This window comes from Harpia harpyja, chromosome 8 (genome assembly GCF_026419915.1).
Source record: "Harpia harpyja isolate bHarHar1 chromosome 8, bHarHar1 primary haplotype, whole genome shotgun sequence".
NCBI lineage: Eukaryota > Metazoa > Chordata > Aves > Accipitriformes > Accipitridae > Harpia > Harpia harpyja.
Genome location: NC_068947.1, coordinates 44,627,694 through 44,647,878, shown reverse-complemented (window position 1 = coordinate 44,647,878; position 20,185 = coordinate 44,627,694). Strand labels below are relative to the sequence as shown.

Sequence of the window (20,185 nt, the reverse complement as noted above, 5' to 3'; positions counted from 1 at the left end):
AGTATAGATAATCATCATAAAAATAAAAGCAGAAATTATTAATACAATTCTTCTACCAAGTGTTTTCCAAGCTTTCTGAACAGAAATGTACCTAAGGATATAGAGTTAATTTCAGCGAAAATTATGTCAGGCAAAAGGTCAACACTCATTTCAGAGGCTCAAAGGTTAAAATCTCTGCCTATAATCTGAAACAGATAAAGTTCAACTGTGGAGGTTAACTTACTTTAGAACATTGTGGCATTATGTCACAGAAACTTTGAGCACAAATGGAAATTATTTGAAAAGAAGTCCAAAAAAGTTTGAAAACATAAGTTCAGTCTGTTACTTTACATAAGTTTATACACACTTTTTCCTTCTTACACTTAATGGCAGAGAAAGGATTTCTAACACCACTGGATTTGGCAATTCCAAAAGGCAAAGGTAAACATCCTGAGAGCAACTGAAAGGCTAGAAGGACCACTGGCACTTCATATATCTTGGTAAACCAAAGGATGCCATAATCAGCAGGCATTCCACAATTTGTTTCAAAATCCCCCCAAATTAAGTCAGAGATCCATTTAGTTTTTGTTTGGATTTTTTAAAAGTTTATAAAAAGCAAGGGAGAGGTGGAACCAGCCACAAGGTATGGGAATGGACCATTTAAAGTCCCCCTTTGCCACCATGACAATGTACCTTTGTATCCGCCTACAAAACCTCTGCTGATCCAGCTCCTCCAGAGCATGTGTGTCTTGCCCTTGACAATTTAGCCTTGTAGTCCTGAACACAGAGGATCTTCCCAAAACTCACTTGAAAATATAGGGAATTTCAGAAAGCATCTGTAAGATTACTGGTCCTTTAATGTTCTCTCACAATTCACTCACCTATCCTAAACTTTATGAAGTTTCTTGGCAAATTTGATTAAAAATGTAGTGGGAAAATTTGGTAACTGGACAGCTTTACTCATTAGGAACAGGATTCATAGGTGAAGAAATGTAGCAAAATAGAAAACAGTAGTAACACATATTCCTTTGCAAAACCTATGAGAAGTATGACAGACCAAAAACATGTCGTCTTTTTTTTTTTTTTTGAAAGCAGAGGGTTTTTTCAGCCAAATTTGCTCTACAGCTATTTCTTTCTGCAACCTAACAAATGCCAGATAAGCTTACTCTTATTCCTCGCACTCAAGGATACAATGAATTATGTTTAAAGGGGCAGAAAAGAAAATACTTTTATTTTTGCTTCTGACACAAAGGCTTGAAATGGTTTTCCATCTTTGCATGGTTTATAAATTTAGATCAAGTCAGTTATTCATGAGAAAAATCTGGCTTCAGCTCAATTGCCATTTCTCTTGAATAGAAAACAAACAGTATTCAACATTCTAGCAAATACCAAATAACAGCATAAGAACCATTTTCCTGGATTCAAAAATAAACAAATAAATTTTTAAAAGAATCAGAAAAACATCAGAGAAGGTGATGTAGGAAAACAGAGATAAAGAGGAAGATACTGCAGAATTTATGGAGTGTTTTTCTCATGTTTCAAACTTTCATGGAATTAGAAAGCCACTTCTGGTTTCTAACTTTCCCCAGCTCCCAATAACACAGTCAAAGATAAAAAAATCTGGTGCCTCACTGTTTAGAAATGTGATGAACAATACCTGCTACCACTTTTAGAACTCCTCTAAAAGCAGCAAAACTAGAAGAAAGCCTATATTCTACATCCATCAAGGATAATTCAAAATCAAATCCATTTTTAAAATCCCAGTGCCAATCAACTCGTGGAAAGATGCATCCTCATCAGCCTTTTAACAAAGTCTATCTGATTGCATCCTCACAACGTCTTAGAAGTGCTGGTCACAACTTTCCAATGATGACAGCTGTAGGGCACCAGTAAGTTACAGTCATAGGAAGAGGCTGAAACAATAACATTGACAACACGGCATTCAGAAAAAGCAGACCAACATATCTGCATGGAAACGTGGCTCAGCTAGGGTTGAAAAAGACAAGTGAGGAACTGCTCCCATAATCTCCAGTAATCCTAAACTCAGGATTATACATTTATAAACAATGACCATGAGGATATTATTAACAGGAATAATATTTCACTGAACTTTGGATAAAGAAATGTAACTAACTTGGATTTTATTCTGGCACAGCACCAAACACAAAACAATCCAAAAAGAGAAAGACTAAAAGTCTAGTTCCAACGTAATAGATACGAGACACACCATCCTAGTTTGACTTCAGACATGAGTTGGTGGTAAAACGTATTTAAATGGTTAAATTCCTGTGAATTTTTAGCTTGCCGAACTATTCACAGTTACGTAAGACCATGCCTCTTATTTTCCATTGTATTGTACAGTATGTTCAAGTATTAATTCTAGCAAAAAGCCCATATGGTTAGCAAGAACAAAACAACAAATCACTTAATTAAGATTTTATCACTTCAATTTTCAACAGAAGACAAATTTATACTGCTGCTTATTAGTCCTCTGCGGTTTTTAGCCAAGAACTGTATATGCTGAGTGTGTGCATACATATAAATGGATACTTCTGCATGCGCAGATTTAGCATTTGGACAGAGTAATTTGAGGAACCAGGGGCTGCTGGAGACCACTCTTCTGTGAGGATCTCGCACTAGCAGGAGTTCACACGACTTCTCTCTCTTCTTTGCTGGATACGTGGGAGTCAGCCACAAGATCTCACAGGGTAAATGCAAGAGTCAATTTTGCTCCCTGGGGAAGTGCCCTTATCTTGCAGAGGGACACAAGAGCTTCCAAACAAACCACAAAGAAGTGCAGCAACCCAGTACCAGACTCTGCTCTGCTTGGTCCTGCAGGGAGGGAGAGGCATGCTGCACAAGAACAAACACAACTGTCACAAGGCCAAATGCCCATCCCATCATGCAGCTTACATGCAGATCTCAAGTGTCTGCATTAATTGTGATGTAAGATCTGCTGCCTCTCCAATTCTCTTCTCTATCACCCACCTGTACCAGGACACAGGCCCAGCATCTCTTCCCTTCTCCCCCAAGTGGAATCTCAAGCTCTTGCTCTCCACCTTGTCCCTAGCCACAACAGCTTCACACCAGCTGCAAATGCTCGTGGTAGAACTGATTTGACAGCATTCTTGAAAAGAAAACCTAAATGCATCTTCTAATCTGAGCAACAGGAGAAAACTGCAACGTGAAAACAACTCTGATGCAGCAGCTTATTTACTTGTCTCTCTTACCCTTTCATGTAAGCAGCTCTCCCCAGGACACTACTGTTCTTTTACCCATTTTCAAACTCCTTGTTCCACTTACCTGCCTTGAATATACACCTCACCCATCCCAAATACCAGTTTGTATTCCAAACTGCTAATCTCAACACTGACAAAAGCACAACTGTGAAGTGAAAGGCACTGGCATTGATCATTGAGAACTGCAAAACAAAAACCTGGAATGACTACCTTTCTTCTTGCATACATGCTGCTTGGACTACTGCTTGAATTAACTTCTAGCCATTCAACAAATACTCTAGAGCAAACAAAATATACTGAACCCATAAAACACTGCTGGCAGGTCCCACATTCTTCACAACCAACAATGCAGAAGGCAGGACTATCTTCTATTTGGTTAATGTTGTTTGTGTTGACGACTAACCCTCATCTCCATCAGGCATTTATATGTTTGGAAAAATGAGTTATTTGATTTATGATCAGCTTGTAGCCAGAAATTTCAGTATTTTCTTATGATAGCAATTTACACATCCCAGCAGATTCTTACATGTACTTTTGAAGCTGTGGTCCAATCCATACAAATGCATCACTTCACTTTCTTAATCCCATCCATGCAGACTGCCTGCCAAAAGAAATCAGTTCACACCTTTACCTTCTTCCCCACCTGACCTTGCACTGAGGGCTCAGACCAGCAGGCACTATCATGCAAGGCTTATGCCCAGTTCATATCAATTTAAGCAAGACAGGGCCATAGTTGCAAGCAGCACTGCATCAGAGGCAGGCTGCTTTCTGAGAACAGCATATAGTCACCTGACAGCATGACCTTTAAAAAGGCAAGGATCAGAAACCCAGGTGATGGTGCCTCATGCATCTGTGCAATAGCTGTTCCAAAAAACCCTCCGAAATCTTGGCAGGGGAGGAAGGTTGGTCAAACACGCTGAAAATTCTCTCTCTCTTTCTGGTAAGCTAGTAGCTGAACAAAAGATTTCAAATTCTGAAATTTCCACTTCTGCTAGAAGAAGGGAGACTGTGGAGAAATTAGAAAATGGCCAGTTTTCTTCAACCTGACCTTTTCAGGCAATTCAGTTGTCAACCTCTGTACAAGACATAGAAAACACAGCCAGGAGATTACTGTATAAGGTGGCACTTGCTTACTGAGAAAAATTCCATATGCAAGAGTTTAGGTAAGAAATGTTTTCCCAAAGGAGGTCCTACTTCAGGATCATGATTCCAGAAAGCATTGACCTTGCTGGTGTAAAAGCACGCAAATGATGAGTGAACAAGACGAAAAAAACCTTAACATTCTGCTGTAAGAGCATGACAAAACAGCCAAAAAGGACACTCAGGTTTCTTTACATTTTTTGATCATGCATGAAATGAGCTTAGCTATGTCACAAGAGAAAAGACACTCTCATGTCGTAAGCAGAAAGAACAGGCAATTTTCAAAATGGTCCACATTTCTGTTGGAGTATTTTGGACTCAAACTATCTTCAAAGTCTTGTCAATGGTTCCTTTTTCCTTATTCATAGCAGTGTCACCAAAAGTTAGCAATGATTTAGGAGAAACATAAGAGAATATATAAAGCTTAAAAAGAAGCTGAGGTAAGCAGAGGGAGACTCAGAAGCCCATATAGAAATTGAGGTTCTCACTCATTCAAGAAACTCATGTTTAGGCATTCCAGCTCTTCCTGTCATCACTTCTATTGGCCAAACTGTGAATAAACATGAGGAAAAGATAATTAATCATACTCCTTGGAATTAAATTGTCCAAAATAAGCAGTGGCCCTTAGAATCTGAAGCCCCAGGGTTTCTTGTAGCACATGGAATTCCTTGTGAGGGAAGCATCAGAGAACCAGAACCAGCCTTGCTTCCCACACCACCCATTTGTGAATTCTTTCCTGTTAATAGAATGAAGCACTGCAAAGCAGCTTGACCTACTAGAATAGACTGGGGTTAAAAGGAGGCACTGGGCCTTGAGCTCAGAATTTCTCTTTTCCAAAAAGGATACGAGGACTCCTGTGTTGACCCGATGAGGGAGGCAGTCTCCACAGAGGAAGGGGAACGAGCAGGGAACAAAGACTCTCACAAATACAGACTCTTCCCAGGTCTTTAGACGGCCTCCACTGATCTTTCCTCAAACTTCAGCTAGATCAGTAATGCCTAAGGAGGAAAACCCCCTCTGGTTTCATACACACACTTGCATAACTCAGTCACATACTGAATTCAAAACTCTTAAGAGAATCCTCAGAATGATAGTTTTCACTCGGTTTCTGGAAATCATTTTGTCTAACAGCATAACTCCAGTGAACAGTTATGCCAATACCTCTGTGGTTTAGAAAAACTAAAAATTATTACCAAAACCTAAAATAGATGATTTAAATTAAAATATCACTATACAATAATATTTAGAAGCTCAGCAGAAATACCTGGGGAAGGGGAGGGAATTTGATCCTCAAAGTGTGCTATAAAGGTGCTATCTGCAAGGCAAACCGCTTTACACGTGAAATTTGAGGAACAAAACGGGAAATGCCACCATTAAATAAAAATACTTTCAACTATTTCAAAATTTAGCACTTACTTATTCCAGAAACCCAGAGCCATGCTCAGAGTAAGCACAGGAGACAGGATTGTTTTCTACTCTTGCTTCTATCACGCGTTTACTGTGAAACCAGAGGAAAACTGCTTTTTGATCTACCTGTCTACCTTACAAAGACAATTCAATGCTCTTATTTCCTATGCAGGTACAAATGAGGCAGCTATTTCTATTCAACCTAAAGTCAGTTGTCTACTGTATGAAGCAGAGGCTTCTGCCAAGACATCTGGTTCTCTACCACAATGATCAATGAGAAAAGCACAGCCCTGGGAACAGTAACTGTTAATTAGTAGCTGTTGAGGATCAGTCATGGCAGGAGGAGGAACAGCAGGTGACTGAGGGTCCTGCAAAACCATACCTTAACTTATTTTTCTAATTTTTCAGAATTAGACTGACAGAACTAAATAACCCCTTCCAAACAGATACCAAAGGACCTGGCCATTACGCTATTAAATGCATTTTATATTATTTAAGCCTCTCGTAAAATCTTTTATTAATGAAAGCCTGAGTAAGTAAGAATTTCAAAAGACATCAGGAGTTTTTGCTTTTTTTGTAGCTTGATAAAGTTGTAGAGAAACAGAAAGAAACTCACAGACGAATGCTGGAGCAACTTCTAATGGTAGAAAAATCACACAGACAGACACTGTATGAACTAGAAGAAGAGAAGAGGAAGCACAGCAAATACATGGAAAAAAGTGATGAGTTTACAAACTTACTGGAACAAGAATGTGAAAGGTAAGGTTACCTCTCACCATAGTACTAAGAAATATCTACAGTTTAACATGTCTAAGCATCTGTCCACTTTCTTATTCTGCATCCACTAAAAATCAGTGCATTTGCAGAGTTGTATTTTGAGAGTTCAGCTGTGAAAACATGACTAATTACTCCTAAATAACAGTAATGTCTACATATCCATCAGCAGGTAAGGTAGGTCAAATGGTTGGCATATTCTTCAGCATTGTTGCAGGATGACAGGTATGTTAGACTACAGAGAATACAAAGAGAAATGCAAATGTGTAAAGTTATAACCAACATGAAGTAGGCAACCTTTCAGCACATTTAGATGTTCAGTGTACACTATAGTATGTAAGTAACAGAATATGAAATCAGGCATGCAACCTTTGACGGCGGAAGAAAAAGACATGAGGAAAAGTAGAAGGTGTTTGGACAGACCACAGAGAGAGGAAGTAAAGGCAGAGGATAATTTACAGAAAGCTTTGAAAATAAGAATGCCATAAAGTTCTCATATCAGGATTGGCATAAAAACCATAAATCCAACTTTATTTTTAAGTATAACCTAAAAGCACCACAGCTTGTTTAAGCACAGTGTAAGGGTTTCATTACCAATTCTCAGAAGGATTAAGAAGAATTTAATGTCACTTACTGTCTTTAAAAAGGCCACTTTAAACTGTGGCTTCTCTGAATCTGCACTAAAACTGAATACATCTTAAGGAAAAAAAATATGTATATATTGAAGAACATTTCCTATTCCCTGGATAGCTACTCCAGAAGATAGGAGAATATTGTCTCTGTTTCCTTTCGCTTAGGAACAGCTTCCAGATGGAAATGTTTGGGTGTGAGAACGTCAAGCCTATTCTAAACTCAGATTACGCATAGATAATTCTTCCTCTGCTTCGCCTGTGTAACATCATGTTCCACATATTTTGGCAGTGTTCACCCTCCACACTACACCTCTCTCCTGCAGGTCTATCAAAGATAGCACATATGCTTCCCACCAAGTACACAGCCATATTTATGGTTTGCAATTAAAGAGGCTGGGGAAAAAAACCTTTTGCTTCTCAGAAAAATGTAAACAGATACAGGCAAGCACAGGCATACACAGAAAAGCACATACAGAGTCCCCCCAAAAGGCACAGAAGTGACTTCTTTCTCTAAGAACTGTTTTTGTGAAACATCATCATATCAGGAACTAAAACCTGAGCTGAATTGAAGTTTTAATCTCTGCTGTCTTTTTCTCAAAAACTGAGACACACATCTCTTACAGACAGAGCTAAACAACTACAGTTGCTAAAAGTGGCAAAATGTTACATCAGACACATGCTCACACAGCGTGAAAAGCTGCATAGAAGGAAAGACTAAGCATTAGAGTCCTAGTATTTTTTTTTTTCTTGTGAAAACAGGGTAGACATGGGATTAAAACTCTCTTCCCTGCCCCTCCTCCATATTCCCCCCAAGAAGACTATAAAACTTTTACCACTATTATCTGCAACATTTAGTCTATCTGCCTGGGAAAAGGGGGGCAGGGGAAATACTGAGGTGCCTAATGAGACCTTAGAGGATGTAATAATACATTTCAGATTAAGTCTAAATTTTTGTATTTTCTTTGGAGGACGTATTTTATGTGGAAAACCTTAAGGGGGTGTGATGTCACATGTTGAGCCGATTCCAAAATGTTTGCCAAGTAATGTCGCCATCAAGATCTCCATGCAATTGCCTGCCATAACTAAAAAAAAACAAAAACAAAAAAACCACCCCCCCCAAAAAAACCCAAAACGCACAACCAAAAAAACCTCTCAGCAAGTTAAGGCACAGCTCTTTCTACACTAGCCTGCCTGACCTGACATTCAGAATACACACCCATAGGCAGCGAAGTGACCTTTTCTTCCATTTCAAAAACCTTAGTCCAATTTAAATTTTCTCAGGATGTGAGTTTTGCATTTGGATTACGAACAAATAGAACTTTATGAAAAGTTTCATACATAAAGTGATAACAAATGAATTTTTGCTTCCCCCCTAATTCAATTTAAAAAAAAATTCAGAAAAGCAGTAAGTATTAATCAATGAACTTTCTTCTTTTTTCAGCCAGAAGCAGTATTCTAAGTGTGGAAGGGTATATAGCATTCCTCACGGTATTTCAGTTTCAAAGCAAAATCCTCCACTCAGTCAAAAAAGTGTCTTGCTTTTATCAAAGAACAAGGCTACAGTATATGCTGAAGTTACCCTGAAGAGTATAGAATGCATGCAAGCAAAACAAGGTACATGAATAATACGTGATTATGTGATCAAAATGAAAAAAAAACCTTACATGTTATGGGACAGTGATGCTGAAGCACTGAAAACTACTCTTGATAGCAAGAATACACAAACTATTAGTCACATCCAACTCTTACATATGACTCTGAATATATTTTCAAATAATGTGGAGAGAAAGCATTTCCTCTTTCTTACGTATGTCCACAGGAAGAAAAGAACTGCAGAATTCTTAACTGAAAATTTTACTGATGAACTAATTTATCAGATGATCAAGTTTTACAAAAACTAGGCAAGCCTCCACCTCTAGTGCCTTTCTGCTGCCTTACTCCCTCCATACATGACATTTCTTACTAAAAGAGTTAAAAAACTGTGTCCGGATCAAGCAAAATATTAGCAGTCTTCACTGACTCAGTAAAAACTCTTCACCTTAATCATTCAAGAATCCCTTTGACTTCACAGCAAGGCAACAAGACTAAGTTTGGCCTCAGCAATTGTACATTGTCAGATTTGGGAGTTTAACCTTATGACAGGACTAGTGACATCTTTCTAGATATGAGAACTGGATTAGCATTTAAGGTTAACCCTTTAGGCATTTTAAAGCATTCTTCTTGTTGCCAGCCAAAACTAATCCTCCATAGTCTTGCTGTAGTTAAGAGACAAAGATTGCTGTTCCAAACTGAAAAGAGTCTCAATACTTAGCAACAGACATTTGTCAGTAAAAGAATGAAAAAAAATCACACTACCACCATTACATTTATTCCTCTTCAGTCATACGCACTTTTAAAGCATGGAGCCACTGACAAACGCCTATCAGATAAGGAACAGTTTTGCGGAGAAAAGGCGGCCAATGGGCAACGATTGCATAGGTCTTTCCCGCATTTCAACATGAGTTGTACTCTGTATGTGTGCAGATCAGACAGGAACACAAAGACAAACTACATGTGCATGGCAGTGCACTAGACCACGTCTACCAGAGTCTAGAAGGGAAAATTTTGTTGTATTGCAGGAGCCTAAAGAAATAGCAGCACCCAAACTCACAGTACAAAAACCTCCAGAAGCTAGATACACAGACTATGCTACTGAAGAACCATAGCATAAAAGCCATGGAGCTTGTTTAGAAGCTCTTGCATTTCATGGGCCTAGGGGATGGAGGGCAGGATTAAAGACTAGGAAGAATACTTACTTTAGATTCAAATGCAGATTCCACTTTATCTTCCCTGAGGATGTACCCATTTGTCCAAATATGTTTATCCACATTCCATATTTTTGCAGTACAATTAATAATAAGAACTATTTTAGAAAACATTTTACAAAGCTAAAATATGAAACTAGAAGGTTTCCACATATGCGTGTTCCCAGTTTGAAAACACATGCCATATGCATGCAGGTATTTACGCATTTACATATTACTCTCCACCCCCCCCCCCAAAAGAAACGAAAGAGTAAAATAGTAAAATGATTAGCACTTACACAGCCCTTTTCCTCTGCAAATCTCAAGGAGTTTTAAATACTACATAAGCACAGTTATTGCCCATTTTCTGAATACTGAAAGGAAATGAAGGTATGAGTGGAAGAAACCAGTCACAAGTACTCAAGGGTTAAACTGGAGGAAAGGAAGAAATCTGCCAATGTGTAGGTGCGTCCCATCTTCAAACCTTCTATATAGCGTATAGACTCTCAACTGTACAAAGGGTAAAGCTTTATTATGAAGATACACTGGTTAAATAAGTGAATGTTGTTCAACAGGACAGGAAAAAATAGCAGTTTTCAAATAAACAATGTAAACAGATTTTTAAAGGCAGTTATGATAAATGCTGCTCACAGGAATTCAAATATCAGCACAAAACTTTGCAGGATGGTATAGCAGCAATTAGTAAGTTTAAGGATCATCTGCTAAGATGAGGGGTTTTTTTTCTATAGGGAGGAAAGCCATCGTAAGTTTTTGTTTTAGCTCTGAATTCACACTCACAAAGGTCATATACAGAACCTAATCCAAAGAAAAAGAAAGCACAACTGTTTACACATAAGACAATCCTAACATTTCCTAAAATGAAACTTACTCCTTATGCTTTAAGCAAGTGAAAAAAACTAAGCCAGCCACCAAACTCTATTCTACTGTATCAGACATTTCTTCTTAAAACATTAAGAGCATTTTCAGCATTCAGGTAAGTTATTATTATACCCATCTGAGGAGTCAGCATTCACCAACCATAAAAAATGGAACCTAACCTGCAAAAGTCTCACAACTGTAGTCTTTCTCATCTAACACATCACCACAAAACACTGTGCTTGTTGCTCCAACTGCTGTCCCCCTCAAGGTCAGTCAGTTCATGAGACAACCTGTTGAGTGATACAGGTTAGAAGGGACCTCCAGAGGTCTCCAGCACAACCTACTGAGTGCAGGACTAACTTCAGTCAGATCAGGTTGCTCAGACCTTTGTCCAGCTGACTATTGAAACCCCCAAGGGACAGCAATTCTGCTGGCTGCCTGGGTTCCTGATGCAGTCTTTGCCATCCTCACCAGGACAGCCTTTCCCTCAGTTTCATTGTAGGCATCATTCTGGTCTGGCTTCTGCCCCATGTTCAACTGAAACTGCTCTCATCAAAGGCTCAATAACTTCCCTTCTGGCAAACCTCTGAACCTAATCCATCTTCACCGTCTCTGATCTTTTGGCTGCCTTAGACACAAATGAGCTTTCAGTACTTCCTTGCCACCTTACCCCCACAGAGTTTCTGCGACTCCAGCTGGACTCCTCTCTCTAAGTGCTTCCACAGTGTACTCTGAATTAGAAACTTCTCGTTGTCCACCTGTGCTCTGTCCATAGGACGCCACAGGTCTTATTCTTTAGGTCTTTTTATCCATTCACTCTCTGTGCTTCTTCTCACAGAAACTCAAAGCCAGCCATCATCTCTACGCTGATGACTCAAGTCTACTCCAACCACCACCACCAAAACAACAACAAAGGTCACTGTTCGTGAGCAACCTGCCATCATCCCCAACTCCATGAGATCAGAAGGGAACTCAGTCTTTTAACCCCCTGCCCTTGGTTTCATCTTTAAGATTCTTAATACCTCAGTTCTTAAAACTGGGGTAACAAAGTCATACTGCTTGTCACTCAGCCTGTCATACCTAGGCACATTTTCTACCTGAGCCTTTCTACATTTAAGTCTCACAAATTCTTTTTCATAGCACCGCCAAGAAAATAGAAAATAAAATTAAAAACAAAACAAACACACACCACCACCACCCCCCAAACCCACACAAATAAACCAAGCACATCTTTCTGCCCATCCAAATAATGAAATCCTTTTCCAGGCCCCCACTTCAAAAATATTTTTTTATCATTTCCACATTAGCTATTTCACCCCTCTATGTCTCCTCACTGTGTGCGCTCTCATTACTGAGTTAAGGCTATGTGTTTCCTCTTGTGTACCTTTACAGTACACACTTACCCTCTTATGCAATGTTATTACACAGACTAAACATCACACTAAAAATGTACCCAAATTAAATAATATTATGTTATAATACTGCTCAGATATCGAGTAGGTAAGAAATGTGGTTTCCTAAAACTGAGCATTCTAGGTTAAATGGTCTGTTGTTTTTTTTAAAGTGTCAGATGAAAGTAATTGCTACACACAGTAGGACAAGTGAGCAATGCTTGAAAACTGGGACAGGGCATCAAGGAGAGAAGGAACTATCTCAGCTAAAAGGTGAAGTGTGTTAGTATGTTGTCAGCATAACATTGCTGTACTTTAATTCTGACACATTCACACATTGGAATAACAACATATTGCATATGCCCAGGTCTGGAAAATTTCATATTCTATAACAGTGGGTATAATTAATATTTGCTGTTTTTCTTAATGAAGCCAATCAAATATTATAAGAAGCAGGATCTTATCTCTATAGAAAGCTACAGTAAAAATAAACACTATCGACTTATTTATTCTACATGTGTTACCAGCAGTTTTTAATTTCATGCACACTGAACTATTGTTGTAGATTGCATTGTACTCAAATGCAATCATTTCCTTTAAGCTTTCTGGCAATGAGTTATATATATTACATATGCCTGAGACTATGTCTTGCAAGTTGTGAAATGGATGCCAGATCTCTGTACATTTGACCTTTTTCATGGGTATCTAGTGTTCTGTAGGTGAATAAGAGAGACCCACCACAAGCAAAACATTAGCGTTTGTATTCTACATTACACCCCAATGGGACAGTCCCACTAATAATACCACTGAGGCACGAAGACAGACTCAAGGAAGTGATGTACACAGATTAATTACCTCATGCTTGTATGTGAAAAACTATGTACCATTGCGCTAAATAACTTTCAACAGATGTTGTGAAATCAAACCCTTGACAAATTCAAGGATTCAAAGATTTCTACAACAGTTTCTGTGCATGATGGAAGGTTAAAATACTTTATCTTAAAGCAAATAAATTGATAGAATCCAGGTTAACAAAGGGATTAAAAAACCCCCAAACTGTTAAATAGTCACATTATATTTATTCAAAACAAAGATTAAGGATAAATACAAATAGAAACAGGGCTTTCAACTTGGTGTTAACACAACTGAGAAATTCTCTAGATCCATGGTGCAATTCTAAATCACTCCACCTATTGTAATCAGCAAGCAGACGCAAGATCTAGGTGATAACCATTTCTCATGCAAATGCACTGACATTGGAGAAATGATACAGAGAAGAGGTTCATATTTAATTTTTTTAAATTCTGAGCACGTTAAGATGTCTGTTCACTGCTTCAGGCACACTGTCACGATTACCAACCGATACTATCATTGCACACTTTGAGGCTGGGGAGGACACAATGAAAAACCTTAGTCAAACAACCTTTTCCTACACCACTACCCTCTCTCCCCGCATGAGTGGGGAAAGTGATGGCCATTGCCGTACGCCCTCCCTCCAAAAGGGCATAAATTCTCCTGAAAGGGATGATCATGGAAAACCACCCTGGTGGTAGCTCTAGTCAGCACTTTTAACCCTAGTGTCAGAGCTCAAAGGGAAAGATGATCTTTCTAAGCTGGCAAGTCTCAGAATATTTATGGCTCTTGTAAATTAACACCAACTCCATATACTCTGTTTGGAACCTAACCAGTGACCAGCACTGATGATGAAGCACTGGCCAAATATGCTCATGGTGAGGCACTGCCCTCAGTAATGGGGCACTTGCTCTAGTCACCAATTTACATTTCCAAATAAGACTGAGTGCACTGCTCCATGTGCGGCACAGCATAACTAGTCTAATCATAAGCAACAATAGAAGCGGATGACTGCAGCAAGACCTGTGACCAAAAAAAGACACGGTGCACTTCTGATTCATTGCAGGGTGGGGCTGTGAGAGATGGAGAAATTGGCACAGGATTTTGTAACTGGAGTTTGAAAAGAAAACACACAACATCAGACAGAGAGAAAAATCTTTAAATCATTCTCCAAGATAGAAAGTTTGACACTATCATAATTTTCCAGAACAAACCATTGCTATGGGAAAAGTTATACTCCTGTTCAAGTGTGGAGGAGGAGAAATCTCAATGAAGTTAAGATCTTTCTTGTAGCAGAAAAATTTAAGTGACTTATATGTGCTATAATTAGTTACATATCTTAAGAACAGGCAAGAGAAAAATGGCCATGAGAACTGAGAATGCAGGTCATACACCAGTTTCCAAGACCTGTGGTCTAAACTCATAACCAAGTTTCCCATGGCATATTATGAGCTTCAATGCATTTATGCCCAGCTACAAAATCTCTAAGCATTATATACATATATGAAAGAAGCATGCATGGGAGACTGAAGCAGTTTAAGAAAAATGTCACAGCCTCAGTCTCTGTGCTAAGACAGTAATTTTAAACGGAGAGTAAAAAAGAAAATCAGTAGCACTACATCAGTTAAGAACAGAGATTACTGACAACATTGTTAAAAATAAACACCAAAATCTTCTTATTTGATAATTTTGATTTTCACATAAGTACATTTTTTTTGTTGTTTCTTGAGCCTGAAATGCACACTGTATAACCTTTCAGGAAAACACCACACACTTGGACAAGGTAACACATAACCTATTTAGTGTCTGAAGACCAAAAGTGTGAACACATTGAAAAAGTATGTTCAATATTCGAACCCTTCTGCTAAGACAACTGGAAAAAAGCCAGAGAATATGTATAAATTCAGAAATAAACTAAAAGGTCAGGAAGGACATATGAACCATCGTTTCTAAAATTTCTGTTTCACACTCCTATATGGCGGGGGGGGGGGGGGGGGGGGGGGACGGGGACGGGGACACGACACGACACAGGACGGGTGCCTGGCTCAGAGTAGGAAATGGGAGTAATAGGAAGTAGATACAAGAAAAACCATTAGATCATCTAGTCTCATCCCTGGCAACAGAGCGTTGTTCTCCAAACATACTGTCGACAGCTTTGCTTCTCATTACAAATGTCCAAAATACAGAAAGGTCTCAATGCCTGTAGAACTGTTCTATAAAAGTTGTGTTGTTGTAAAGAAAATTATACTTTTCTATTCATTCAATAATTCATTCTCTTTAACAACTCAATACAGTCCTTCCTGATAGGATTGTTACTCTATTGAAAGATTTCTAGATACTTGGCTAAGACTGAAAAAGACCCCTAAGGCACCCATTTTGGTCACAGACACAGACCCAGCTGAGGTCCACAGCAGATAAAAGCCCAAGATGAGAGTTTCAGTGGGCTACAGCAAGGTCTGCTGCTTAAGGACGATTCCAAATAGAGAACTGCTCACTCCCCTTCTGTGGTAGGTCTCAACTGCGCACGCCTTGGGATAAAAACCCAACTCAATGGCCCCTGCGAGGCACAGTTTGAAGGAACTCCAAAGACTGAGCAGGCACAGAGACATAACCACTCCCTTCACCCTCCCACAGAAAAGCTAGAGCTTCTACAGGCATACTGACAACAGAAAGCCTAAGCACTAAAGGCTCTCGAACTATCACTTCATCATGAACAAGGTTAATTTTCAAGCAGAAAAAAAACCCAAAACCAACAGTTGTGATGGGGTCATTGTTATCAGGCTACTGAAAGGGAAGAGGGGCAGTATTTTGCCATAGGAAGGTTTTATTCCCCTCCAAAAGAGGAAATTAAAAGAGCCAAAGGGACAATAACACTGAAAATACCCAGACAGGTAACTGATTTGTCTGCCAAATTTGGCCTAGCATCAGTTACCTTCTCCTAGACTCTACCTTTGCCAAGAGTGTTGGAGAAGAAGGGAAACTCACTGAATCCTGAAACATGGTTGTTTTCAAATGTGCATATGAGCTTGATGAGACATACCTTGCACAGGTCTGCTTTCATTCTCTGCCCAAGATACTCCTAGCCGTTTCAGCGGAGACAGCATCAGATTATGGCACTGCAAAAGAAAAATCGCTAAAACTGCTCTTTGGAACAATGTCTTATTTACTTCCTTGCCAATACCTTTCAAGTTCCACATTTTGCTTGAAATTATAAGAGCTGATTAAAAACCTGCAACTTGAGCAGAGCTCTTCACTTTTAAAAGCAGTGAGAGTCTTGTCTCTCATACACTACTGGGAAATTTCTTAGCCTCAGCACTTTGATTCATAGTATTTTCAAGTCACTGGGGAAAAACACGTGCCCCACAGACATTATCAGGGTATAGTTAATAAAACTGTTTTTCTTGAACTATCCTTCCATTTCAGTCAATCGTAATTGTTACCATCTCACTTGTACTTCCTTACACACTATGCTTAGCCTCCTTCCTCCTCATAAACTGGAAAAAAAACCTGAACAAAACCAGACAAATCTGTGGAAAAGGAAATAAAACCTAGCAGAAATGGAGACCATGCAGCCTCCTCCCCCTTCAAGTTGATTTGTATGCTAAGAATTTTAGGGTTATCAGAAAATGCTTAGCACTGTAAACCTTATTCTGACGTATAAATTTATTACTACTAAGATGACTTTTAGGAATGTTTGGATCCTACAATTTGCATTTAAGTCATCAGGAAATTGGGTCATCATTTATTCAAATGTTTAGACAAGATTTCACATGCTTCTCATTTGAAAATTTTATCTTGCGTCCAACTGGAGAACTGAGAAGCAGGACACACTCCCTGAAATCCTAAAATTCTCCCTTTTTTTCAATAGTATTGCCAGCTAAACTCTGGATGTCTTTGCGTTCTGTCAGACAGGAGAATGAGTCAGTCTGTCCCTAACTGGCCTTCTAAAAAGGAAATTGAGAAGTTTGATGACATATTTGGATAAACACACTCACTGGATGAAGTTACTTAACTTTTTATATCTTTAAGTTTGCTATAAACCTTCAAAATCCTTATAGACTAGATTTAAGTATAGGCAATAAAAACTATAGATTATAAACAAACTTAATGAAAACCACTATATTAAAACTCTAAGGACCTTGTAAACATGCTCATCAAAGTTTCACCATTGTAATACAGCACCACATCCATAAAGCCATGTTATTAATTGCTAGTCATCTGCAACTCCTATTGAAATATCAGCCCAATAGAGATCGTCTTTGGTTCAGAACCCAGTTTTCTGATGGTCTCTGAACACAATGTAACAGCCAACGTTGTAGCTCTGACTGAAGGAGCAACAAATAAACCCAGAGTTTATACAGTTCAACTCCCCTGAAAAGACAGCGAAGACTACTGTTATCATCTATGCGCACTTTAGGTCTTCCTGAGTGTAGTATTTGGCCTAGAAACATAAGATGATTGAAATATACAGTACTGAACCTACAGAAGGGCACAAGTACCAAGCTGACTTAGCTTCATAAGCCCTCAGTTTACCAAAGGGTAAGGAAGTTTAAAATACCATTTTGGAAAGCATAATTTCTTGCAATAGCGAACATCCAACAGCACAGTGTGTAACTCAATATAGTTTTATTAAAGGAATGTACCTTACAGATTCAAGCTCCTGACCTCTATGAATTCCCATCTTCTTTAGCTCTGTATTAACTTCAGATGCAAAGAAAGAAAAGAAGGCATTCCAATGCAAAGAAAGAAAAGAAGGCATTCCAAACAGAGCTTTTACTAGATTCATAAAATAAAACATTTATTTCACATGAATTATACATCAGGCTGTTTTCCACACATGCTTATAAGCAGTATCAAATTTTAAGATTAGTCTGGTCTAAATTTCTTGTCTGTAACCAGTCTTAAAATTAAGCTAATTTCATATAATTTCAGATTTCACTACCAGCATTTCAGTGAAGTGTCCAGTTTATCGCTTACATATGTAAAGATCTGAGTCTCAAAACAGTATATACAATCTCTCCCTTGGGTATTCTGATTACTAAATGCAAAGATAGTGGTTTTATGATACCCAGGAGGCATCCAGAGCATTTCTTGGAGAAAACTGAGAAGGAGCTGTTCACAATAAAAATAACAACATATAAAGGAATTCACAAAGTGCTTGGAGACAAAATTAGCTTTTTAGCCACCTGACTACAAGACTGTCTCCATGGCTACATCTTTGAAACGGTCCTAGTACCAAAGCACAGGTTCAGGCAGCAAAGTACATTTCATTAAGTAGTTGAGAAAATGATGCAGGAAGAAAGGGTTCAGTTTTACTAGACTGTGGAAAGACTTTTGGAATAGGATGCACAAACTTTACCTAAAATAGAACAAAAATAGGCTGCTGGTATTTAAGTTTAAAATGAAGATGAAGTCTGTTTAAACTTAGCAGAAAGTTGGCAGGTGCAAAGGCATGCACAGGTCAGGATGACACATCAATTAGGGATGCAATCATTAAAACTCTGTATTCTTGGAAATAAAGCATTAAAGTAGTTAATGAAGTTTGACAGGAGATAGCAAAGCTCTGTCTAACCAAACACTATTTCAACCAAGCAGAGTTTAAAAAAAAAAAAAAACCAAACAAAAACCCCAAAAAACAGACAGCCAAAGAACAAGGGTGCAAGGGCTCCTATATTAATGCAAATCCAAGAATCCGATAAAAACTACACTGTCTAGTATTAAATGTGGACACAGATAGAATGTGCTTCTCAGTGCATGAGAAGAAAACATTCAGAGGAATATGATTCTACTATTGCTAAAGTATTTAAATTAGAATGAGAGAACTAATTATGCTGATGTAGGAGCTGTACAGCTGTAACAAAAAAAAGGAAAGCAGAGAAGTGGAGACAGTGAAATAAGATAAATGTATTTAACTCTGTAAAAGCATATCCAGACTTTCTGTGAGTTGAAGCTCATACATAAAGAGGTAGTCATATAAATGCTAGACTACTGACCATCAATCCAAAATAATGACACTTACCACACAGTGATGAGAGGTAGAAAGGGCAGAAATAAGGGGAATCTGCAGTTATTTTTACATGCTGGATAAACATCACACTAGAGTATAACAGAGAATAGCTATTTAAATATTTCAACTTTTTGAAAAGCATCTAATCATAAATTTCAATAGTAGAAGCAAGTTATGGCTTTTGCTCCTGCTAGTCCACAGTGTAAATATTGAAAAGCCAGAGATGCATGAGGCACCACAGAAACAATTTAACAACACTGACAAAGCAGATCCCACGTAAATGTGTTATCAGCAAATCACAAGCAACTAAAATACTCTCCCCAAAGCCAACTAAGCAATTTAACAACAGATTAGAATAAATTAAGTATAAAGACATCTTAAAAGGGAAAATATGTGCAAACAAAGATAACATACAAGAAATAGAAATGCTGGTATGTTAAAATCCATCCATCCATCAAAAGTGGGAAGTCTGCATTCTACTCAAAATGGAGAACATGGAATTGCTCTGGACATTCTTCTCCTCTGAACACTGAGGCACAAAATTAATTTGGTTCATTTGCCACAATCTTAGTTCTGTTTCATTTATATTTTTCCCTAACCAACAAGATTGGATTCCACTGTTTGGGAAGTCAAGAAGGTTTTCACATTAGACCCTCTTTATGGAGAAAGAGTCTGTGAAGCCATCTGAAGCTAAACTGATGATAGAAAAAGCTTTAGATCAAATTTGTACAAGACAAAGCAACAAGCTTACTAGCACCTTACCAGGACTAAATGGTATTTAAGTGTTCTAAAAGAACTTGCATGAGAAACTGATGAACTATTAGCTGGTGGGTCATTCCTCTCTTTAAAAAGTCAGAGAAATGGGAAGCAGCACTAGTTTTTAAACAAGAGATTCTAGGAATAACTCAAGCAGAACTCAAGACCAATTCATTTGATTCACCAACTAATTAGAAGAAACTATAGTAAAGAAGAGAACTGGCAGGTATCGGGCAAACACAAAATACTCCAGCCAGTTGAGAGGAAAGCAGAATGATGTGCCAAGTCTGCTCTCCTTCCCTATCTGTCCTTAAACTGAGTAATGCTTTGCCCTTCTATCCTCCTG

At 38.4% G+C, this 20,185-nt stretch overlaps 2 protein-coding genes across 6 annotated transcripts in view; one reads left to right on the top strand and one right to left on the bottom strand.

The window, feature by feature from the left end:
* Nucleotides 1–20,185, bottom strand: part of CMSS1 (cms1 ribosomal small subunit homolog) — a 244,276-nt gene that overhangs the window by 159,722 nt on the left and 64,369 nt on the right. The window contains exon 1 of one of the 3 annotated variants that reach the window (XM_052793849.1): nucleotides 16,117–16,189. The exons of the other annotated variants lie outside the window; for them this stretch is intronic. Within the exon in view, the coding sequence (XP_052649809.1) occupies nucleotides 16,117–16,180 (64 nt within the window). The 5' untranslated portion in view covers nucleotides 16,181–16,189. Of the gene's footprint in view, nucleotides 1–16,116; nucleotides 16,190–20,185 lie in introns of those variants that run through there. 3 annotated transcript variants of the gene reach the window in all.
* The window catches only part of FILIP1L (filamin A interacting protein 1 like), a 159,711-nt gene that overhangs the window by 76,938 nt on the left and 62,588 nt on the right, over nucleotides 1–20,185 (top strand). For all 3 annotated transcript variants that reach the window (XM_052793840.1, XM_052793839.1, XM_052793841.1), the window contains exon 5: nucleotides 6,346–6,524. In XM_052793840.1, the coding sequence (XP_052649800.1) occupies nucleotides 6,346–6,524 (179 nt within the window). The remainder of the gene's footprint in view (nucleotides 1–6,345; nucleotides 6,525–20,185) is intronic.